This window comes from Lagopus leucura, unplaced genomic scaffold (genome assembly GCF_019238085.1).
Source record: "Lagopus leucura isolate 7727_CA_CO unplaced genomic scaffold, USGS_WTPT01 Super-Scaffold_73, whole genome shotgun sequence".
Lineage (NCBI taxonomy): Eukaryota > Metazoa > Chordata > Aves > Galliformes > Phasianidae > Lagopus > Lagopus leucura.
This window is the reverse complement of record NW_024962252.1, coordinates 94366930-94392026: the sequence shown is the minus strand read 5'-3', so window position 1 is coordinate 94392026 and position 25097 is coordinate 94366930. Positions and strand designations below refer to the sequence as shown.

General features: G+C 42.9%; 1 protein-coding gene and 1 long non-coding RNA gene across 6 annotated transcripts in view; one reads left to right on the top strand and one right to left on the bottom strand.

The window, feature by feature from the left end:
* Nucleotides 1–20934, bottom strand: part of LOC122187934 — a 32507-nt gene extending 11573 nt beyond the window's left edge. The window contains exons 1-8 of one of the 4 annotated variants that reach the window (XR_006181448.1): nucleotides 20806–20934; nucleotides 20194–20429; nucleotides 19209–19258; nucleotides 17408–17467; nucleotides 16198–16389; nucleotides 14353–14412; nucleotides 13648–13706; nucleotides 11250–11411 (exon numbers count right to left, since the gene is read on the bottom strand). This is a non-coding gene — a long non-coding RNA (uncharacterized LOC122187934). Of the gene's footprint in view, nucleotides 1–11249; nucleotides 11412–13647; nucleotides 13707–14352; nucleotides 14413–14847; nucleotides 14929–16197; nucleotides 16390–17407; nucleotides 17468–19208; nucleotides 19259–20193; nucleotides 20430–20805 lie in introns of all 4 variants that reach the window. The other 3 variants (XR_006181450.1, XR_006181449.1, XR_006181447.1) reach the window with 3 other exon arrangements.
* A 476-nt stretch (nucleotides 20935–21410) lies between these two features.
* Nucleotides 21411–25097, top strand: part of FBXO11 (F-box protein 11) — a 65072-nt gene continuing 61385 nt past the window's right edge. For both annotated transcript variants that reach the window (XM_042862244.1, XM_042862243.1), the window contains exon 1: nucleotides 21411–21602. In XM_042862244.1, the coding sequence (XP_042718178.1) occupies nucleotides 21494–21602 (109 nt within the window). In that variant the 5' untranslated portion in view covers nucleotides 21411–21493. The remainder of the gene's footprint in view (nucleotides 21603–25097) is intronic.

Below are 25097 nucleotides of genomic sequence, written 5' to 3'. Positions count from 1 at the left end.
CACACAAGTGGATGGAGAGCTCCTGCACACTGCAAAAAGTAGGCTGAAGGAAAACCCACCAGACAGCAGTGTTCTGTTTCTGTGTGACTGTGATTCACTGTGCCTGCTCCACAGCTGAGGGACAGGCTGTGATGGGAGGCATTGCCACACAGCTGCATTGCTATGTAACTGTCCATGCTTTTGCACCTGCTTTAAGTCTCTATTCCCCTCCAGTTTTGTACAAACTTTTCTGCTTGAATCTGGTGCTTTGAGATTTTTTCAGCTTGTTTTTCAAATCAGGCGCTGTCTGGCTAACTGAAACCTAGCAAGGTGAAGAAATGGGCTGCATCTCGTTGGCGGTATTTTCTGCTCATCTCCTAAAACCACGTAGGTTGAAATGAGGTACACAGCATCCCTTCCACTCTTGTTCTTCAAAAGCGTCCTAATTTCCATGGGAAAAAAAACTGTGAGCATAGGCTGGAAGGCCTTGCAGTGTGTTCAGAGAGGTGACAAGGGAAGCAGGTCTGCAGGCACCTACCTGATGGCAGAAACAGAGCTAGTGTGTCAGGAGTGTCTTATTCTTTCTGCAGATACAGGCAAAAAAAGATTTGTTGCTTAGTGTAGCGTTGCCTCCTATTTTGGAACTGGATTTATCTCTAAGCTGTTACTTCACTTCATGTTCCTTTCAAGCTCCTCTTCTGTGCAGAACATTTTAGAAGGAAATGCCACTGGATTACACAGCTGCTGTCTGCCTAGGCTTTAAATATGCCAATTTGCATCAGCCTGTAGGCAGCACTGAGAACAGGCTGGCATTGACTACAGCCCTCCTGTGTTACTAGTAGCATCTTACTTTCAAATTCGAAACAACTGAAGGGAAAAGGTGTAGCAGAACTATGGAGAGACAGTTCTGAGGTACTAAAAATATTCCTCCTTCTGAGAAAACCAGGTGAAACACAATACCCCTGGGGGAAGCCCTACAGAATGTCAGCATGAAGCTATAATAACTGATGGAGGAAAAATGAAACTCCTGAAATAAAAAATCCCCCATTTGTGGAACTAATCAGGCTAGGAATTAAAGTTATTGAGAACAAGTCTATTAGTAAGCACACTGAAAACATTTTAAAGATAAATGGAAACAGGTACTAAGAGAAAGCTAAGTCCTATCCTTGCTTTACAGACTCAAATAATTTGGATAAGAATTCAGGTGCAGAAATGCTAGTCAGAAGCAAAGCTCTAAAGCTCTGCAGTAACCATTTCTGTAATTTCTGTTAACAGAAGCAGGCAAATCATTCTGGGAAGCATTTCAATGTAGCATCACTACAAAATCTTCTAATGTTGCCTTTGTAGAGTACAAAGTAGGTTTTCATCTCCTATAGAGACCTGCTGTACTGCTGTTCCATCTTGGGGTTATGCAAGGTCTGCCTGCCTTGGCAGACTGAGAAGAGGAGGCAATGTGAACAGCCTGAAAATTGGCTGTCTGCTCTAGCTCTTGTTAAACTGATTCTTGGTGTAAGAGTTATCACTTGGGAAACAAAGATGTTGGGCTAGAATCCCTACATGAAGGAACTGCCTTGCACACTGGCTATGCATCCTCATTTGGGGACTGGTATATGTGTACCTATGAAGGGATTCAAATTCAGAATAGTCTCAAACTTCTTTCATTTTCAAAAAGCAAGCATAAATATCTGCTAGGAATGGATGGAGAACACAGATGTCAGAAAACAAGGCAACAACACTTTAATTTACTGCCATTTGCTCTTCTTTGTATGGGAGACTTTTAAAGGGTATAGTACTGAGAAAATGCTACACTGCAGAATCACAGAATTGCAGGGGTTGGAAGGGACCTCCAGAGATCATAGAGTACAACTCCCTGCTAAAGCAGTTCCCTACAGCAGGTTACACAGGTAGGCATCTGGACAGGTCTTGAGTATCTCCATAGGAGACTCCACAGCCTCTCTGAGAAGTTCCAGTGGTCTGTCACCCTCAGAGTAATGTATTCAGTACTTCCTCAGAGAAAGGAAGTTAACTTTTAAGAGACATGCTTTGTTGAGTTAAGTTAGAAAAGCATAAGATTATTTAGTAATTACCATTCTGTAGGCATGGAACCAACCTTTGCTGAATGATAATTAATGTTATTTTAAGACATTTCTAAGTATTGGTTTCAACAATTCCATTATTTCAGTACCAAATACTCAAAAGTGCCTCACTCCTCAAAATTACCCGATACGTTTCATTTGGCACATTTGAGGAGCCCAGGGTTCAGTATCAAAATGTAACCCCATGGCAAAGCACTTAAAAGACCTTAACTACTAAATTAACATCCTGTTTTCAAACAGATGTGTGAGATGAAGAGCAGACTCTTGATTTAGTGCTTAAAAACTTAAAGATCATATAGAATTATTTATAGAAACTAACTTAGCTGCAGCTATGATTATCCTGTGGGATTCATTAAGACCACGTTTGACATTTAAATAAGTTCTTGTTTCTGGTGGCAAGAATGACAGTGTGTAAAGATATTATAGGATATAGAAATGAAGATAAAAGCTTCAGAAGCACCTTATACTTACTTTCTGCTCTGTCTGCCCTCTTCTAAACTGAAAATATGACAAGAGGGATGGTGGCTTCTGAGGTATTGCATGGAAAGAAAGGAGAAAGTTAACTGGGGAAGCACCAAACTAGACACTTGAAAGAAGAGGATTAAGAGAAATAAGAATGCTTTTGAATCCAGGACTACCAATCATTAATCAGACATTACGGAGCCCAACCTCATCTTTATTTCACGTATAAAGTAAATGATCAGATAGGCCCTTTTTTCCCCACAGACCTATGTAGCCTATCAAAAAGGCAGGATACATTCACAGCAGCACTTCTACACAAATAGCATACAGTGCCCTAAAATAATCCTATGAACAATGAAAATTACTATAGATTTTTAATTTTGCCCTTTTTCCTCCCTGACTCCTCTCAGTCTTCCGATGATAGCCTGTACCATCAGCTAGATGTTTCCGCTACAGCTTTAGGGAAGCCAAAAACGCATGTGCATTTTGCTCCTCATTTATCTTTCAGCAACACTCGAACATGAGACCTTTACACATCTTGAGCAAATGCTTGCAAGTGTTAAAGATGCCATTAGTCACTTGGGCTTATGCCTGCTTGACTCCCATTTGCTCATGAATATCTACTAGCCATATAGAAGAGTATTTGAGCCTGCAGGTAGCAGGAAATAATGCTCAAATACTATCATGGTGAATGTAATATAAAAAGTATACAAAATATGAGTAGATTAGTCTAAAACATGGATGAAGATGTGTTGGGAAATGATCCTTTACTTGAAAATTGGTCTTCCCCTCAGTGTGGCACAGATTGGGATTTTTTTGTTCCCTCGATACACTATAAATCCTGAGTTTTGCCCTAGACAAATAGATATACATCAGTGTAAGTGGGTGAAATATATAAAATCTGTCAGATTGAATGACTATGAAAACCATTTCAATTTTTATCAGCTTATTATGTGGATTCTATATTTGGTTCTGTACTGGTTGTATGTCTAGAAAGTATTTCATAAATGCAAATAATCAGAAAAACAGCACACTGAAATACATATTCACCTGTTGTACACTGGCACAATTCTTCTTAGGAATAGGCTCTTAAATTTAGAGTGATTTTTAAGAAGTTGGTTTAGAACTTTAAAAACAATTTTAATGTTCTGAAGCTACATACATTGAAGACTGAGATGCTCAGAGGCTGTAGTATATGGACTGACTGGTACCCTACAGGCCAACCAATAGAATTCTTGTTTCAGTTTATACAGACTGTACTGCTTAGCATCTTGCTCTGAAATTTAGCTGGAAATCAGAGTTAATTCCAAATGGTTCAGAATTATATCCAAACTTTTATACCCCAATTGGATAGGACAAGGAAGAATGGGTTTAGTTTGGATATCAGGAGGAGGGTTTTTACTCAGAGGGTGGTGACTCACTGGAACAGGCTGCCCAAGGAGGTTGTGGATGCCCCATCCCTGGAGGCATCCAAGGCCAGGCTGGATGTGGCTCTGGGCAGCCTGCTCTGGTGGTTGGTCACCCTGCACATAGCAGGGGGGTTGAAACTAGATATCATTGTGGTCCTTTTCAAGCCAGGATGTTTTATGATTCTATGGTTCAAACGCCTACAGTCTCTCAAACACTCTTTCCTAGAACAAAAAGACCAAGTTTTAAGCTAGTAAAAAACTTTAGAACAGATTCCCATTGGCCTGATTTTCTTTCAGTAGGATTGATCTGTAATTCATAATTTCTGGCACATCTCCCTAGATAAGCAATATGTCACATCCCTGTTGCAACACTGCATCTGCAGGACTGAATATATATATAGCCCTTAAGATACACAGGGACGTTCAGCCTGAGCCTCTAATTTGTAGTTTACCTACACGTTCCTATTTGATTTACCAAAGGCTTTTGGATTTCTGCTCAACCTTGTTCACTTGGAAACAGTTCTTAGCACATGTATTAGAAAAAAAGTGAACAGAAAATACAGGAAGCTGGATGGAAAAAGATCAGTGAAAAATGCAGAATAACTGTCCTGCACTAGTTGATCTCTGAGAAATTTCTCGTCTTGCACTTTCTCACTGTACACCCTTCAAACGCTTAACTAATCAACTAATTATCATTTCTTTGGCTAATGAGAAATAATACAGAGTAACTGACTGCACTTTGTAAAGGAGTGTAAACTACACGCTTAAAATTTTCAAGCCATATTGACTCCATGTTCCTTTTGGAGGTACCCTAATGGATTTCAGAGACATTTCTAGAGGACGCACAGCACTGACAGATATACTGAAAAACTGCCAAATAAATCTAAGCAGTTCCATATTGGAGGGAATTTTTCTTCTGTTTCTTAAAGGCAGAAATTTCAAAGTACAAAGTGAATTTGAAAATGTAAGCAAAGACAAAAGTGGAAGGCTATAGCCTGAATTACTAATTCAGGACATGCAGATTGGCTACGTGATAATACGTGCTCTCATGTAAAACAGAGAGAAAAGTATTGCAGAAAGAAATGTGCATAAAACTAAACCCTAGTCATATATATTAGTTTATATCCAAGTTATGGTAATCCATCTACAACAACACCAGAGAAGAACACGAATCTAACACCAACCTTGAGAATGTTAAGAGGGCCAATCCAATTCCTAGATAATTACCAGACCATGCAATTATCCCTTGTGCCTGAATGAGATGGAGCAAGAGAAATATTAAATATCCTGAAGGATGTTATGAAGCTTGCCACTTTGTATAATGGAAAGCAGCAGAGGCAAGAAGACTGGTGACACAAGCAGAAATTGAGATTCTTGGGGAAAAAAGGCAGGTATGGATAAGTTTCTCTGTGATCCTTCCGATGCCATCTGCATGCAAAAAATAAGTAAAGACACTCTGAATCCCTAGGACAGAATCTCTTGATTTCATGCCAATGTGCTCTAACAACATTGTTTTGAAACCAGTGAGGTTACATAGAGTAAGGGCAGAAACTGGATGCCTGCTTAGGGAGAAGCTTATAGTTCCCCAGAGGATGACAGGCAATAACACAAATGGAGATTTTTAAACTTAACGTTAATAATGCCAAGCTATTTCCCTTTCCACACTATTATGACTAGTTGCTTTTGTTATTCGTAGTTACAATTACTGGTAGTGCATTAGGGCCTGGAGATGTTGACTGTCATCAGTCCCAATGTGCGCTGTGCAAACACCTCATAAGATGGTGCATGTGGTCTATCCACCCACAGAGCTCAGCTTCAAAAAGACAAAGCAATCAAATGGAAGGAAGAGATCAGAGCAATGGGAAGGGAATCATCCAGAGATCACAGAATCACAGAATCACAGAATCACCCGGGTTGGAAGGGACCCCAAGGATCATGTAGTTCCAACCCCCCTGCCTAGCAGGGCCACCAAACATACACATTCAGATCAGGTTGCCCAGGACCCCGTCCAACCTGGCCTTGAACACGTCCAAGGACGGGGCATCCACAACCTCCCTGGGCAGCCCGTTCCAGGGCCTAACCACTCTCCTAGTAAAGAACTTCCCCCTAACATCCAACCTAAATCTTCCCTCCTTCAACTTAAAACCATTTCCCCTAGTCCTGCTGTTATCAGCCCTTCTGAACAGTTTACTCCCCTCCTGGGTGTAGGTTCCCTTCAGGTATTGATAGGCTGCAATGAGGTCACCCCGCAGCCTTCTCTTCTCCAGGCTGAACAAGCCCAACTCCCTCAGCCTGTACACAACTCCACATCAGGATGGAAATCAAACTGAGACGAGCATCTAGCCCAATGCATTGTTGACTCTTTCTCAACAAAACATGCACAAAAATTCCAAGCAGATCTTGTAGCTACGCTTTCATTTTGTGACGCAGATCACTGAATCATAGTCTGGTTTGGGTTAAAAAGGACCTTTAAGATGATGTAGTTCCAACCCCCTGCTATAGATAGGCACAGCTCCCTCTAGACCAGGTTGCTCACAGCCCCATCCAGCCTGGCCTTGAATGCCTGCAGGGAGGGGGCATCAACAACTTCCCTGGGCAACATGTTCCAGTGTCTCACCACTCTCACAGTGAAGAATTTCTTCCTAATATCTAGTCTGGATATGCATTTTTCCAGTTTAAAGTCACTTCCCCTCATACTGTCGCTACGTGCCCTTACAAAAAGTCCCTCCCCATCCTTCCTGTAGGCTCCTTCAGGTACTGGAAGACCTCTATAAAGTCCCTCAGAGCCTTCTCCAGCTGAAGAGCCCCAGCTCTCAGCCTGTCCTCATAAGGGAAGTTCTTTGGTTTCCCTAATCTGTAAGTTACCTATACAGCATGATGGATTACATTTTTAGACTGGTACCTGGTAAAACTTGAGCATGGTTCTCTCCTGTTATACTTTTAATTATTTGACATAGGCAAACAACTGTTAGCTTCTCCAGCTCCAGCTGAAGGCCATGAACGCCTAGTGAGAAACACAAGAGAACACTGGGTACAAGAAACTCCATTCTGAACATCAGCCTTTCATCTGAATGGATCTCCAGGCACTTTCAACAGCAGTTCACAAGATCTATTCAGCTGCAGATCTGATAACTGAGGTGTGATCGCTGGCACATGGTCACTGCAAGACTGCAAGACCGAAGTGGGACTGTGAGCAATAATCTGAGTACAAATCCTGTGTGCTACCAGGGGTTACAAACTCTAATAGCAAATCAGGGGAGAATAATAAGGTGTTGTGGTATTTTTTGTTCATTTGTTTTTGTTTTTTTAGGATGATTTCAACTGTTTCTTTCATGTCAAATACATGCAAATAAACCTGAGCACCCTAGGACAAGTTAAAACACACACACTTCAAAGAATCTAAATGTTATAACATTGTTAATCTGAAGCAACTAAAGAAGACACATAGTTTTAAGGGGAATTCATTTTCTTTTTTTCTTTTTCCCAATTCAAGTCATCAGAATTCTAAAAAACAGATACTGGAACTTTTCTCCTTGAAAGTGGTATTTTAATATTACTAAATTATTGTCAAAGAAGGAAGCTTAGTGAGTATACCATTACAAGGTTAAATAAGAACAGCAACAGAGACAAAGGCAGTGCTAATGATGCAAAAAAAGAAAAAACAAGCCATTTCACCTGACTAAACCAAATAATAAACAAAGGCCTTTGAACTGCTAACAAGTTAATTCACAAATTGTAGGTTTCAGTATTAAATATAATACGCCACAAGAAACTTTCTCACAAAAAAACAAATTAGAACCAGCCTGAACTCAGCTTGGCTTCCACTGTGGATCCCTGAGAGGGGAAATCCTTCTCATGCAGGTGGAAAATAACTGCAAGCTTTGCCCTACGGTGAGTATGCAAGAGGCTGAGACAGGGTAAAAGGGGCAAGAGGGAAGGATCTGACCTGAAACAGAACAGCAGACTTAAAAGGCACCGGTAAATGAAAAGTCATTCCAAGATTAGGGCCTCAATGAAAAAATAACAAAGACGTTTTTTGGTATGCAGCTGAAGATAGATACCATATGAAAACACTTAAAAGGCCTTATTGATATTTTTCATTCTCAACCCTCTCTGAATAAGCACAGCATATAAAAAAGAAATAAAAGGCATTTTCAAAAACTTCCTGAAATGTAGATGTGGAAGCTACGCAACTGATGTTTTCACTTTTCAAATCAAAAAGATTTTGATGTTGCAATTCCTTCACACTTTTTTCCTTCCATCTGTCTGATCTTGTCCTCACTTCCTGTAAAAATACTACAAGTGAGGAAAAAGAAAACAACTTCGCCTGAAAACCAAACTGACTTACAGTCAGATAATTCAAATGTTCCAAAAGCCTTGTGGAAAATTTTGAAAGCATGGAGAAATGTTTCCCATTTTCAGACTCTCCTCAGTACTCAGTTAATCTCTAAAAATCTCTTACTGGGGCTAAGATTTTCTATGTCTAAGATTTTCTACCCTGGAAAGGACTGTTCTGGATAGTATTTGTTTCCACTTCTCATAAAACAAACAAAACACAACAACAACCCCCCCCTCCAAAAAAAATCTGACAGAATGAATTTGGAACATCATTTTGAAAATACAAAACAAACGTAAGAAGTGAAAACGTAGTGTGAATTTCCTCAGGCTGCCTAACATCTGTTAGTGGTACAACGTATAAAAATACATATAATACATTCCGTTAACAGCAGAAGTACACACGGGAAAAAAACTATTATTGTGTTGATACATCGGACATTAAAGCCTTCTATCTTAATAGAGCTTGTAGAATTAAACTGCTTGTAAGAACAGGCTTAGCACCAGCAATTGTTACAGAGCACATTAATCTGAGTGTAGAGATGGTCATAAATGGCACACAGGCAATCCCTCATTTCTGGCATCTCAGTCAAAAAAATAATACCCACGCTCTCTAGGGTAATTTTACTTTAAAAATTCATTCCTGTCCAAAGAGCTGTGAGAGCCCACCGTCTAACTGTATAGCTCAGATCCTCTTTCCAAAACAAATGCCTGCTGAAAACATAGAGCCCAGGCCACTCGCACCCAGAGAGCAGGAATGCAGGAGACCATGTGGGATAGCACCACCTAGTGACTAATATCACGATAATGCCACCGGTAAAAAACAAGGGGAAAACGAACTCAACATAAAAGCATGCCATGTCCCATTTAGCTTCATGTTGTTTTGTTTCTTTGTCCTCGGAGATGTCTCATTCTGCCCAAATATTGTTATAATTGGAGAGGAAATTTAGTCTAAATTCAAACTATCGGTTTTTGGTAAAACATAATCCTCTTTTAAAATAGGCACTTAATTTTGAATTAGCACTTTCAACGCCATAAATATGCAGCATATCTGGGAATTCAAACCACCAAAAACCCAGCTCTGCAACCATGACTCAAGTGAATAAACATGAGACATCTGTGGGACTTCTTCCAGGAGCAGGAAAAGCAGCATATGTCTCTGAAAGTGCTCAGAGCAGCGCAGTTCTGCCAGCTTTATCGTGAACCCCCTATCTGCTGGTTGAAGCCTCAGCTTCTGGACTGGAGTGCTTCCATGCAAAATCACAATTTTTACCCAGAAAGCAAAATGATTTCCTGACTCCGAAGCTTACAGAAAAGGTTGGGAAAATGTAAGACTCTCAATGCCCCAAACTGGAAAGTGCCGTAAGCAATAGAGATGTGTATTTCAAAATGATTGAAAATCACTGAGGAAATGTAGGTATGGGTGTCTGGAGGTGGCAGAACCACAGAATCATAAAATATCATGAGTTGGAAGGGACCCACAAGGATCATCGAGTCTGGTTCCTGGCTCCGCACAGCTCTACCCCAAATCCAAACCCTGCGGCTGAGAGCGCTGTCTAAACACTCCTTGCACTCCAGTACTGGGGCAGCATCCATCACCCTGTGGGGCAGAGCCTTTCCCTAACCCCCAGCTGCCCCTGCCCTGACAGCTCCATGCTATCACACAGATCAGAGCTCAGCGCTGCCCTCCGCTCCCTTTGAGGAGCTGCAGCCGCCTTGAGGCCTCTCCACAACTCCTCTGCTCTGAGCAAACCCAGGGGCCTCAGCTGCTCCTCACACTCCTTGCCCTCCAGACCCTTCTCCATCTTTGTAGTCCTCCTTTGGACTCTAAAACAGCTTTAAGCCCTTTTTTTCTTCTTTTTTGTTTTTACTACAGCACCCAGATCCGCACCTGGTGCTGGCGGTGAGGCTGCACAGCACAGAGGTGCGCTCTTGGGCGCAGGTTATCAGCAAACCACCTTTCAGCAAGGACCACACACCCCAAACTCCAAAGGCTTGCTCTACTATTTCTGAGCCACCCCCTGAAAAGCGCTGGAAAAAGGAGGGAGAAAGGAAAACTGACAAATGGTATAAATGTGACAACTGTCAGTAATTACAGTGCTATTAAACAGCACAACTTATACCTACAACGGAATTTTTTCAGTAGAGTAGTGGCCTAAGCATGTATACAGCCACCAGACCACCAGGTATTTTTTCACTTGTATTTTTTGTATGGTTCCTCTTAGGGCTTTCATTAAAAATAGAAACTAATGAACAAATCCATTTCTATGTCTTGTCTTTCCCATTTCCACAATGATTCCAAGTTTCCTGGGATAGCAGGATAAAGCAATCTGAAGCAGCAAAGGTATCCTCTTCATTGCCCGGAATGCAGTGGTTTATACAGCTGTAATATACTACAAGAAACAAGTCTTACTGTTTCTGTTGGTATTTTCACCATCAAGTGAGCTTTTCTTTGTTGTTCATGCCACTTGCATCCTTTAGCTTGAAGTCAGTGCAGCATCTAGGCCACATTTTCAAGCAAAGGACTTTTGCAAGTTGATCCCACAGTTTGTTCAGGTCAGGGTACAGGCAGATCTCCCCTGCTCCTGGTATGCCCAAAAGTGTAACTCCTCACTGCATTTTCCATCAGTGCTGCTTTCTTTTTTGTCTGCCTTTAGGGTCAATGCTGTTTTTCCCACTCTGCTGTATCATTAGTAGCACCTTCTCCGGATGGGAAATGTTTGGTGAATTTTTAAATGCCATTATTGATTTCACATTAATTTCCTTTATGAACCAGGAAAACCTTTTATGTGAAGCTATAAAAGCCAAGAAACATACGACAAGCTGTTTAAAAAACTACTGCCTGGAAGCAGTCAGAATCAACTAATTTATTTTCCTTATTTTTAAGTAAATTCTTGAAATATACTATATCTCCATTGACTAGCATAATCCATCCTGAGGTACATAGCAAAAAACCTTTGCTTTTTACCTGCAGAGATGACCACCTCTTGAACTTCTGCTACAAGTAGGGGGACTGTGCCCAAAGCCATTTTCTTCTTTTCCTCCAGTGGCCCAGGACTACGCAGTACAGAATGACTGCCTCTGAATTGGCCCACATCACTTTTGAGGTTTCTGTTTCAGGACATCGAATCTGTAAAAGGGCAGGTAATTCTTTCATGTAAGCAACCTCTGTTACATCAATTTATTTCACATCCCATAAATCTGCTTCCGGACACAGATTATTGACTGCTCTTTAGTGAATAACTTTTTAGTCATTTTCTGGCCTCAGAAAATTGCCTTTACAATATTTTATGCAAGAGTATTCATTATGAACAATCAATGCACTGAAAATGTCAGCACCTCAAGAAAGCATTTTATAAAAGATGAGTAAATTTACATTCACACTTACCTTTCTGTACTGCTCATTCTTCTAAGATGTACGCATTACATCAGTGTATAATTATATGAATTTGATGACCTGAATTGAATAATGTCAAAACTGCCTTACTTGTATTTCAGAAAGGGAAAGCAATCAATTTAGAGCTTTGTTTTCTTTACCATTATTTTTAGATATGACATCTGTCATATCATGCTTGATAGCAACCCAACGTACTTACCCCGGCCTATCTCTTTGTATGCTTAGTCAGAAGCCAAAACCAGATTTGTTCAGATGGAACTACAGACTACACAGAGGCATTTAAACAAAGTGAGAACGTCCTTTGTATCAATCGGAGGGTGAAAGGGTTACTTGCACCCACTTATCCTGATGTTAAATTTTAAAATGTAGAACAATTTGAATATAGTTTTTTTTAACACGAAAGGAGAACAGATTGTTTTGCTTCATTTAATAAGCTTCAAGCCTTAAAAATGATTACAATCCAAACACTCCAGAAAGTATTTTAAAGATGCTGCCAGCTAATTAAATTCAGAAGCAGCAGATTCTAATCTACCTTGCAGGAGCACGTGAAGTAACAGTATCGGTCACTTTGGCTGCTTTGCAATGCCGGGAGATTAGAACACAGGACACTTAGCATGACTAACTACCATCAAGGGTAGCAAATACCTCTCCTGGCATGTCACCACCCCACACCTGTGGGAAGACAACAGCGTGGTCAAGCAGCTGGTTACTCCTTGGCTGGAAGAAAGCCCCTCCAAAGCCTTCTTCCCTAAGCTCTAAAGGTCATCCATTGACTTCCTCCTCTGGTTTAAAACACGCTCTCTTCCAAACCACAATATGAATCCCATCTTTATACTGTTTGGAAGGAAGAAGCCACAAGAAGACCTATATTCATGAGAGAAAAGTTTACAGACTGGGCTTTATTAGTTTGGTGGTTTGCGGTTTTTTGTTGTTTTTTTTTTTTTTCTGAGAAAACTGCTAGCTTTAATACTGAATCGGTATGAGTTTTAGACAAATTTATATTTGGCAGTCCAATTAGAATTGCTCACCAACTGTAATAGAAATATTTTTCTCTGCATGTGCAGAGAGGATATTTTTCCCTTTTATCTCACGGTATGAATGATGGACAGGACAATTCTAATTAAAACCAACACCAAACATTCCATTCCCCAACCTTCATCTTTTCATGTTCCTTCACCAACCACTCTTGCACACCTCCAAAGAATTTGACTCATAAATGTGACTGCTAGCTTCTTTCTCCCACACCTCACAGGCTGAGTTTTGAAACACTGAAGGCATGCATACATAGTCCAATATACTGTCTTGCAACAGAACACAGTCAGCTGTCAAGACACTCATGCAGGCTGTGGAAACTACATAACTGTGATGGCTAGCCCTAAAGTATCCACCCAAACTTCTTCAGAGCTATGAAAAATTGCTCTGCATATTCCACAGTCCAATGTTGCCCAAGAATCAGCCATTGCAACTCACATCACGTTGAAAAAGAGTTTATATAAAGAACATTTGATTTGATGCTTTTTCTCATACTCAATTTGTTTTCTGCACCATTTATCACTAGGGGAAAAAAATAAAACTCACACCTTCAGCAGAAGTAATGCTACCTACAGATGTAATGTACTGTACAGATACAGTAATGCTACCTACCTAAATCTAAAACCAAACTTACATAAAAATATACCTGTTTTTGCCAAGCAATATTTACAAGACAAAGTCATTAACTTAATCACAAAGAGAAATAAGATCATCTGTTTGATGAAAAAAGACAAAGATCAGCTATGAAGAAATGGAGATTACAAAACAAACATACTGTACTTCTAGAACAGCATATCAATCATGAGCTTACAGTGACTGACAACAACCCGTACACACAAACAGCATGCACAGTTTCCTTTTATACAATTCCTAATTGGAAAAATCTTTAGAATGTTTGACTAATATTGCCTTATTCAAGTTTCCCTTCTCATCTTACCCAAATGAGACTTCAAAATACTTGAGAATCTCAGTTTTCCACTTTCCTCTTCCGCTTTGCTGTAAAGAAGAACAGAAACAAACAGTGAGCTACTAGAAGATATAAGATTTTCAGTGCCTCAGCAGACCTGGGTTTGTAGTACTGGACACAGACAAGTGCAGGAAAGTCAGAACTGATTAAGCAAAGTTAGATCCTAGATGTAACTGTTTTGGAAGCTCTCCTTACAGTGACTATGCTGTCACCTATATCATATAAATTTCTTCAAGGCCTAGATCACACTGACACTTATAATCAGTAGTCAGCAGAGAGGATTTTAGAGTGCTATCGATCTCATTTAAACACACGTTCTGAATGGATGATCTCTTCCCCATCTCTGCTTGTCAGCATAAAACTCATGAGAACCCAAGGCATTAGTCATGGGCAACTGAAGGAGAGAACAGTCCCCTCCATACACAGTGCCAGTTATCCTTTACTGGTTAGCCTGGGTGAATTCCTGATTTTACGTCCTCTGTGAAACAAAGGGTTATGGACCTTGATGACCAAGGATTCAAAAGGAGATACCTGTAGCACATTACCCTGAAAAATGATTATATTTTGTCAATGTTGTCTGTTGCAAAATACTTCCTGTTGATTAGCTCACCCTGCTGAGGTACAGGAATACTTACATGTGAATAAGAATACAAACAAGAGCATGCATTTCCTCACCATATTGGTAACTGCCAAAACCACATGGCACTGGTTAGTCATCTGGAGGCACTGATCAATCTATTGGGTAGGAGGGAACAACCAACATCACCACCACGTGGCAACAAAGAGAAACAAAACTGTTTATAGTCATTAAGGCCATATGCTTTGAGCCACTGTAAGCTGGTTATCTTTAAGCAACGCTTCCACTTGCTGAAATGGATGGATTAGCCAAGAAACACAATACAGTGCTTCATCAGCAGCCTAAAGAGATCCTACAGCAGAGCAGCCACATCCGAGAGCATCCCAGAAAAACAGACCTAACGAAACATGGCTTTCACCCAAAGGTTCAGGAAGGCTAATGGCATGCAATTCCAGGATCACAGCAACTGTGTGCAACCCAAACTTTTCACCACACAAGAGCCATGCTTTCCTGCCACATGCCTGCAATAACAGTTATCCATGCACATAAAAACTAGCTGCACTTCTAGCTAGATTATTTTTCAGCTAAATTACCTCTTTGATCTGCTTAACCATGCTGTTGCATAAATACTAGTTGACAGAACAGGGGACAGGATAGGGGCAGCAAAACAACACCTGTGAAGAGCAGGCTTGCTTTTTAATGGCAACAAATTAAACCCTAACTGCAAAATACTCTTCAGGACATTCAAAAACCCTTTCTGGGGAAATATCTTCCATAAATCACAATGTTAAGTAGACCTTTTTCCTCACTCCTAAGATAAGCCATGACTGACAGATACAACTGAGGCTAAGAAGAACAAGGACCCAACTCCTCTCCTCCAGCTGCCCAACACAGAGATGGAACAAACTGACAAAACATAAGCATATGATGTGTCATACCTATTTACTTTTTCTGATCAGTTGTTGGCAGGCTCACTGCAACTAATTTCACAACCCTTCCACAGTTAAATAAGCCCCCTGAAGAACAGGATACAGTTTTGGAGCAGGAGATCCACAGCAGTGGTCTACCAGACAGCAAAGAAAGATACTAAGATTCTGTGTATTCATCGTTGTTAATATGAAGAACTTGTTCCCACCAGTGAACAAAACGATAAAGTAGGCAGATAACACGAACAGAATCCACACTCAACCTGCTTTGCTTTCAGTATCTGAAGCAAAAACATTTTACCACTGTATTCACATGCTGATAGTGAGACTACTTCGCTTCCACGCTTTCAGTTCTTGAGTTCAGGATTGAAGTAGATGTCACTCCTTCATAAACCTCAGAGTTAGCACTGAGGTGCTAATACCACTTAAGAAGCATCTTTTGGATGCTCTACAATGCCACCAAAACCTGAACACCTTCCCAGGAAAATCCTGAGGCAGGTGATGTTTCAAAACAATATCTATGGGTACATACAAACATGACCAGAAGAGTGCTGATGGTGCTTTGAAAAATACCATGCCACCAGGACTCTTCAGCAGCTACTTTTTATTAAAAACAAACAAACAAACCCTCAGATATCATTCCAACTTCCAAAAACTTTTTATTAGGGCAGAATCAAAACTAGGGTGTTAAATAACCAAGTTTCAAAAGTGTGTACTTCCAGGAAACACCACATTTTTCCTTCTTCCCAAGGTCTTTACTCATTCTCCAGAATCCAAGCTGGTACAGCAACAAATAACACACCAGGCACAGACATTCACCCACAAGGCAACCCATTAAGGTCAGCCAAAATCAAGCTAGATTTCAGGAGACAGATTCCAGACAAATGCAGAGAGTTTTAACAATCATTTACTGTAAGATCAGGAAGACATAGCAGAGCCAGGGGTCAGAGCAACTGCAACAAAACAGCAATCATACATTTAGCTGCAGAGCAAGCAAGTTCATCAAGTTGTAGATACCTCAATTTCTGAAAGGTTCACTTCTTCCAAGCTTATGAGAAACAACCCTCTAGGTTTAAATTCAAGTAGTCATCAGCGGGTCAGTCCCAAGTCTTCAAAACAGTATTTTTAGACCAGGTATACATTAACAGCTTATGAAATAGTTAGAGATGATAGGTAGAAACTTATGCTTCTGAAAGCTGTGATGTGACGCTGTGGAGAAAGCCTTAGATAAAGACTCATGTTCCTTACGTTCTATTCCTAGCCCCACTAATAGCCTAAAGATGTTTTTGTGCAAGTTATTTCAGCGCTTTGTGCCTCACTTTCATCTGCAAGGAGAGGGACAGACACACGGCCCCTTGCAGAATCATTTGATCTGATTAAACCCCAAGATAAAAACATGATTTCTTCTATTTCTTGTTCAAACCCAGGAGTTGTACGTAGCAGAAGGCCCTGTAGTGGGCTTTCTGCAACAACCTGCAACAGTGGCCTCAACATACTACTTCTTCCTCAAATATTAAGGAAGAACCATGGAGAATGCTGTGCTTTCGACCTAGTAACAGGTCAGGAATTTCATGTTTTTTCAACATGCTGATTCTGAACAACCTTAAAGAGATTTAGGCCTTCATAAACAATTTAAAGGCTGTTTCTACTTCTCTTCTGTGAATCCCTTAGAAGTAAATCACAGCCCGCCATCCAGAAAAATCTGTTATTCTAGACTTGTTTTGATCAATACTCACATCCCCAAGCTAAGCAGGGACCATAACAGGCACGTCCAACCTGCAGCCCTCATGCAGCCCAGCAGAGCTTGCAAGGCAGCCACCACCACAGCAGCAGCTCTACCCCATCGAGCAGCCTGGCCCAGCCCCAGCCATACACCCACTGCTCAGAAGCAACCAAATATCAGTGTGCTATTAACACCGAGCTGAAAGCAGGGCATGAAGAGAGCACAGTGCTAACTCAAATTATGGCAAATAATTTTATGCATTTTGATACATTGGCTAAAAGGTTCTGCTAGCAGCAAAAAAATATGCAGCCTTGATTTGTTTAGACGAGGAATTTGAGCGCCAGTTTCAAGATTGCAAAAAAACATTTTTGTAAACTTGCAACTCCATTTTCATTTGACACAATGTATTTTTCAAATGGAATGTACACATTTATAATCAAATAGTCAACTCAAAAAGCTCATCATGTCTCTTTACCAGATTTTTATACGAGAAATACCACTCACTTCACAATCATGCCTTATTCACATCATCGCTTCTGGCAGTGGTACATCTGTGAACAACTGCTGTCAATGACAAAGCACAAAAAAGAGTAAAGCTTCATAAAAAAACTCCAGTGAGAACCTTGAGAACTCACTGAGGATTGTAACCACTGCCACTGAACCAAACTGATTCATTAGTTTCACAGAAACAAGATCACAATTCCCATTATTTTTACGAATTGTTGCTCTTTTTCGGTTTGAATAGAAATACTAAAAAGTCATGTAAGTAACTAAACTGTTACACAAGTACTGCTCCAAAAGTAATGCCTCCAGTTTAATTATTTTGGCTCACATGGTCAGAGGTGGATGCTGGTGGGATGGCAGCAGAGGTCAAACCTTTCCACCAATATCCCATTACATGCTGCTGTGGGACAGACTGCAGCAGACAGGCAGTCTGACACAACAACTGACAAGGAACTCCACAAGGAACAAAGGGGTCACCAAAATCCTGCACTTAAAAAAAAAAACCCAACTGCTTCATTGATATTTGAACATTTAAGGAGATCCAACAGTGGATGTGAGCACAGTGAGGCAGTGGGAGATGCATGGTGCAGTGGCAACAGTAGGTCACCTCTGTTGGTGCAGGTTTTGATGAGCATGGCATGTATGTTCATGGTTAGCATAGCTAACAGCAGTGACTATATTAAGAAATAGCATTTTGCAGGTTGAGAATTTGCTCTATCAAATGGAGCTACTGTGCTCACTGTATCTGTTGTAGTTCCCAGAAAATAAGAGGCATCGCTTTCAGAGCAACTTACTGCCCAAGGCAATTACTCTTCACTCAGTGAGGGCCAGGCAAGCCAAAAGGTCGGACACTTGTGCATTCTACAATGATTCTACTGCACATTCAAAGCATTCCCAACACTCTCATAAGGGTACTACAGAATGGGTACATTAAAGGAAATAAAAGTGGTGATTCCTGAAGATGAACCTGGGTTTGCTGACTAAATAGTTTACCCTGGCTCACACTGATTTGTCAACCATCACACCATCTTGTTTCTTCTCTATTCTCTGCTGAAATTTTAGAAAAGGATTACTTAGCTGTATTATCCATTATCTTCAGCTGATTTTCCAGGTGTTTGTCTTCCCTTCAGAAATCAGCAGAATCAGAGCTGCTCACTTGTCTCTCTGCACATCACCCTCACAAATAAATAGGAAACCCTGTAGCAGTATTTCCATCACTACTTGTGCTACTTCTGTGAAACTATCTCATTAGTTATGCAGTTTCAACTACTCAATTAACAACTCATTGCCATCACTAAGCACACTGTGGCATCTCTTTCCACATGCAGAAAGGAAGTTGATCTCTTGGCAGCCAACTCTTTGTGTACACAATGAGAAGTTGCACAGTTGAAATTCGGTGCAGGTTGGATGTACCACAGAACACACCATGTGTCTTTGTGTAGCAGAAGGGGGTTTCCTCAAGAAGCTTCATAGCAATAATTAATCCATGAGATTGCCACATACATGTTTTTAAGAAATGACTCACAAAACTGAAATTATGATTGTCAGAGACAAACAGGATACATTTAATTCTGTTATGAAAGAAAAAGTATTCCAGTTAAGACTGTTCTGAAGAATTTCCAGGCTTTCTGATGCCTGGCCTCTTAAAACGCAGCCAAGATTATCAGAAGAGTAACATCACTATTTTGATAGCCCACACCTTGTAAGACACAAACAAACACTTCCACACATCACTTTCATACCAATGATTTATTTAGTAACATAATACAAATAATAAGTTCATCTTACTCAGCATACTTACCATATCAACTCAAAGCACTGTAGCCTTCTAGAGATTGTTCTCAATCTTGGCTAAATCAGTAAGACTCCATATTAGAACTGTTCATGAATAGTCATAACATTTTCCCCCATTCACAGTAAGTTTTACTGACTCATATCATTATGATCTTAACACAAGTTAGCAGCTTAAGAAGCCAATAACAAAAGCTGTTTTTACGCCAAGAAATGATTTAGTTCTAAAGTACTTCAAGATTAAGATTTTGACTTCTACGAAGTCTTGCTCTAGTTCAAGTTTCAAACAATTTTCTTCTAGTATCAGAAACTTTAGATTAAAATTAGCACTCCATCCTTTTGTCTCTTAAATACGTTTTCAAGAACTTGGGCAGTTCTACTGAATAACTTCAGGTAACTTTGAGTCACTAAGAAATCATTTTCTGGATCTTGGAGGAGGAAAGAGATCAACTAGAACAGCTTAACAGAATCACAGTTAATTTATTGAAACACTAGAGAAGTTTCCAGATGATGTGAAATTCCTTAACTGCATCACAGAAACTCAGGCACAGTTCTTCAGTGAATAAGGATCATTTAAAGCAGTTTCACAACGCTGTTAACATCAAAAAGCACTTTGATACCTGCACATCTTAACAAACGTTTATTGGCTGGCCTGACAATTGTTATTGCAGATACAGGCCCCAAACAGAGCGACAGCTACTCTCTTCTTCTGTGAAGGCCACTTCACATGCAATAAACATTATTATTCATCCTCCTGTCACAGGTATAAGAATTCTTTTTCTCAGGCATGGAAAACAATCCTTCACTGTTTTCTCCTTCATGGCAACAAAAGACTAAGTCTGGAAAAAAAAAACTATTCCTTCATATATATGCATTACATACACACTTGATTTCTAGACTGATAGGAACTTCAGTCAACTTTCATTACCATTGACTTTAGAAGCGCAAATATAAACATCTCCAAATTATGACTTATGTTTTGAGAGAGCACTCACCTCTTAAGGTTCCACTACATCTTCACATCAGCTCTGAATAACCTTCAGCCTAATGTACTTTTAATTACAAGCATTTGCTTACATTCTACACTAGCTAACACAGCAGGTGCTGATTCCAGAGGCCTCAAGTGCTCAGCTTAAAGCAGTACTACACACTGACCAACCTCCACAGCAACAGAAGCAGTCTCTGCAAAGAGAAGGTGCACTCCTCACTGCTTGGATTTATTAGCAGAACTCTGAAAAGCAAGAAAGCACAGTTTGATTCAATCGTTCTTCCCTGGTTGCAAACCACCAAAAGAGCAGCAACACAACAAACAGAATAAAACAGAAGCCTTACAGCGTGTCTAGAAATTCAGCCCAAAATAAACAGCACATTAATGTATCAAAGAGTATACAGACCACAAAACACACACACCCCCAATGAAGAAGTTGCTAACAACTCGTCAGGCCACGGCACTCTACAGAAACCTAACCCCCATCCCAGCGCCGAGCACACGCGGGTTCCCAAGGCAGGACGGACGGACACACAAGGCACACCAAGGCACACCAAGGCACTCCGGCAGCCCGCTCCCTCCCCTTGCACTCGAGCTCCTCATCACGCTGCTCGCCCACCTGTGTGCCCAACGGGAGTTCCGCGGAGGGCCCAGCACCGGACCCAGCGGCACAACAGAACAGCCCCCGCTGCCAGCCTAGCCTAGGCCTACGGCCGCGGCAGCCGCCATAGCCGCTCGCCCACAGCACACCGCCCGGCCCGGCCTCCCCCACCCGCCCCTTATATCGCTCTCCGCCACTCCACCCCGCGCCGCGCCGCTCGCCCAACCCGCGTCCCATAGAAGCGGATCGCCGATTGGTCGTTCCGCCGTCGGCCCGCTGTGTGGGAAGTGGCGATTGGCGGAACCCGGCCGCCAGCGGCTGCCTCCCCGCGAGTGTGTGTCTCTGGCAGTGTCAATGGCTCCTCCTGCCACGGAGCAGCGACGGGCTTGAGACGGGCAGGACCGCGGGGCTCCTTTAAGAGAGGGATTTTCGGGGGGGCCGGGTGGGGGGCGCGGAGCCGACGTCCCCCGCAGGCAGCGCTCGGGAGACCCAGCGGCTCCTCTGCCTCCGAGCGAGCCGAGGAGCGGCGGCGGCGGCGGCGGGACCCGCGCCCGGAGCCCCCTCCTTCCCTTCCTTTCCCTACTGCCCGCTGCGGCGAGGCGAGGCGAGGCGAGGCGGCCGCCCGCGGCTCCCTCCTTCCTCCCGACGAGGCGCCGGGTGCCGGAGGCTTCCCCCCTCCCCTCCCGCCACCCACACGAGTCGGCAAATGAACTCGGTCCGAGCCGCCAACAGGAGACCCAGGCGAGTGTCCAGGCCGCGCCCGGTGCAGCAGCAGCAGGAGAGGAACAACGCCGCCGCCGCCGCCGGGGATCGGGGTAAGCGCGGCGCCGAACGCGGCCTGCGCGGGGCCGGTGGCGGAGCCAGGCCTCGCCGCGGCAGGAAGGGCCCGGGCGGCTTCACCCCTGGCTCCCGCTCAGGCCGCGCTTTGTTTGGCTCGGGCTCTGCCCGGCCCGGGGCCGTCGGGCCCCGCCGAGAGAGAGAGAGAGAGAGAGAGAGAGAAAGAGAGAGAGAGGGAGGGAGGGAGGAAGGGAGGGAGAGAGAGAGGGAGGCGGGGGCTCGGCTCGGCCCCGCGCTCCCACGCCCGCCGCCGAGGGGAAGGGGGGAAGGGGGGAGGGAGCGATCGCCGCCGGCCCCCCGGGAGGGAACGGGGCGAGACCCCTCCACCCCTCCCCCCGTCCCTCAGGGCCGCGCCGCCATCGCCCGGCGGGGGGAGAGCGACCAGGGGCTGCGGGAGGAGGGGAGCCGGTGCCGGGCACCCCGGCGGAACGCGGCCCGGCAGCGTTCTGCGCAGTTCGGCGGCCGCGCTTCAGTTGGGGGCGCGAGGCTCGGCGAGGCGAGGCTCGACGGCCGCCTATTTACCGCCGCCCCGCCGCGGCCCTGGGGCGGCCTCGAGGCGGCCGGAGCGGGGCTGCCGTCCCCTCGCTCCTCGGCCCTGCCCGTGGGTCCGCCCGCCCCGCCGGGGCCGGGGCCTAGCGCCGAACGGCGGCGATCCGAGCCCGGGCAGGGAGAACACCATTGTCTGAGGGAGGAGGTGGGAGCCCTCCCGTCGCGGGGGCCGGCGAGCGGCGGCGAGGGCGATCCCTCGGGCCCGGGGCCTCGGGCAGCGCCGGTGCTGCCGGTGCGCTCGGTGCCTTCCACATTTCCTCTGCATTTATTTATTTATTTGGAGGCGAGATGGGGGTGGGATCGGAGGAGACATTTTGCATGGCTCATCTGCCGGATGGGGCTTTAACGTTTCGTGCGGCGGCTGTCACGGCTCTCGCACGACGGAGGGGACGGGTCGGGTCGGCGGTGCGGCTTCGGATGCGCAAATGTCTCGGTAAAATAAAAGAAAGAGCCCCTCATTGTCAGGCGGCCGCCTTTTGTTTGAGTGTCGGGGCTATCGCCCGGGGAACGCGGCGTTTAACCGCGCAGATGCGTCACGAGAAATATCTCGGCGCCTCTTCGGCAATCAAAGCGTTTTAATCGAATGAAGTAAATACGATTTAATCTGAGGAAGTATTTTTAATTCTGCGTGCCTCTCCCCTCCCCTTCCTCCCCCCGCCCTCCCCCCCCGCACACATTGGTCAGAGCAAAGAATGTTCCCCAGACCGGAGCGGTGTATGTACCAGAGGATGTGATGTCTTATGCCCAATTATGGGGCTTGTGTAAATCTTCCCAAATCTTCCGTAATTATATAATTAAAATGACTTCTCTGCTAAGCTGACATTAAAAAAAAAAAAAAAGGTACTTCCTCCTCTCAATGACACACGCTGAGGTATTTCATCGTTGTTGTTCCATATGCATAATGCAGGTTTTTCTCGGCCCCCGAGTTCACTTTTTATTTTCAACAGATGAAAATAATGATTTCTAAAGGCATTGGATCGCCATGGTCACAGATCAAACGCTGTGATTGTTCAGCTTTACATTGCACTACCTGTGTCCGACTGCTCACATGGTACTAATTTGCTACAGATACAGGCAGAAACTTTTCCTGATCGAATAGGAGGCTGCGATTTCTTTGCGTTCCTCTGACGTTCTGTGGAATTCTGCGTTAACTTTTTTGTTCTCCCTTGCGTTGTTACTGCTGTTTACCACTCAGTGGTGGTAACTGTTTGCCAAAATTCCTCTTCCATATGGGTCGCCACTGCTCGCTTTTTCCTTCCATTTTTGAAGGTCAGTTGTGCTGAGGTCTGACTCCTCAAAAATGCATGGTGAGTGTTGAGGTCTTTTGTGTTGGATTTATTTACGTTTGGGGTCTCTCCAGTCCAGTTCCTGTCCCCATCTTGAAACTCTGCAGGCCTGATCCAATCCCTCTAGAAGCTGGCGCCAGTTTTACCTGTGACTTTGATGGCTTTGTGCAGAGCTGTAACTGTAAGAAGATGAATAATGCTGCTAAATTAGAAGCCAATATGGTGGGGGTTAGACTATACCATGCAAGTGATGACTTCTTTTCACCTTTATTCCCAAACAATGTAGGTCACCTTAAAAAGACTGTAGAAAAGAAGCAGTGCAAGTTATTAGTAAAGGATCTAAATTAAACTCAGACGTAAATTTGGATTAAAAGATTTTATTGGATAATGTGAGTGTGCTTCTGATTAAATGAAAAATATTTTTTGCTATTATTAATTCCTCTCCTCCTTCATATCTGTAAGGAGGGGCTTATAAATACCTTGGAACAGAATTTGTAATGTAGCACACAGTTAATCTTTGGAACTTCTTGTTGTTTCATGTCAGTAAAGCAGGTAGCTCAGTAGAACGTGTGCTAGATCCAGAAACGTATTTATTATTTGATGCTGCACAAGTGATTGGAACTGTGCAACAGCTGCCAAATTTTCACCGTAGGATAAAAACTGAGAATTATGGCTCCTGTTATTAATACATTGCTAGGAAAAAATGCTTTAAAACCCCTCCATCAAAGGTTCCCTGTCAAGGTTTAAAATAATATAATGCTGTGTTTTGTAATTCAAGGTTATTCTTATTTTATATATCTAGTATGAATAATCTAATGAACGTATATTCATGCTGTGTTACGCATTGATAAGTAATGATTTCGTGCCTGTATTCTGATTGCAATGGGGAAGGGACATCATAAATGTATGCAGATAAAAATTTTTCTCCCCTAACCTTACTGCGTTGTATAGCCAAGATAAGATGTCATCAAGATATTCTTCCCAAGATGTTTTGCCTTATGTTCCGCCGTTCACACTTCCTCCATCTAAATTAGCCACTCTGGCTACACTCTGCTTCTTCTGCTTTACCTGCTGATCTTTCCCAGGCATCAGTGGGGCTGCAATGGTTTGTTCTGTGGGCCTGGAATTCTGCACAAAGAATCCAGTGTTGATGGATCTTTTGACTTTATTTAGGACAACGGTCTGTCCAAAGGGAATTCTGCACCGGGTGATGTCTGTGTTTAAATATTCCCATGTTTGCTTGTAGTGCTTTTTTATTTTATTTTTATTTTTAATAATCTTGAGGATGTAGGTTTAGTTACACTTTCAGGAAGAAAACAAGATCTGACACTTTAAAAAAAAAAAAGAAAAAGCCAGAATGCGGCTTACAGTGAACCAGAAAGCTGTAGCATTCAATAGTTTGTTTCTTTCTGGTTTCTAACCTTCTCAAAATGAGAAATCCATGAATGCAGATGTGCTTCTTTATAACATCAGCGCATTACTGGATATGGTACTAATGAGGCTGTGAGATTTATGTCTGGCGTTAAGTGTTTTCAGGATTGTGTCTTGCATGTTGTTAAGTACCACGTGTGCAGTGCCATGGCAGCTGGGGCTACCGAGCTCCTGCTTCTTTCTTTTATATTGTGTTGGTGTCCATGT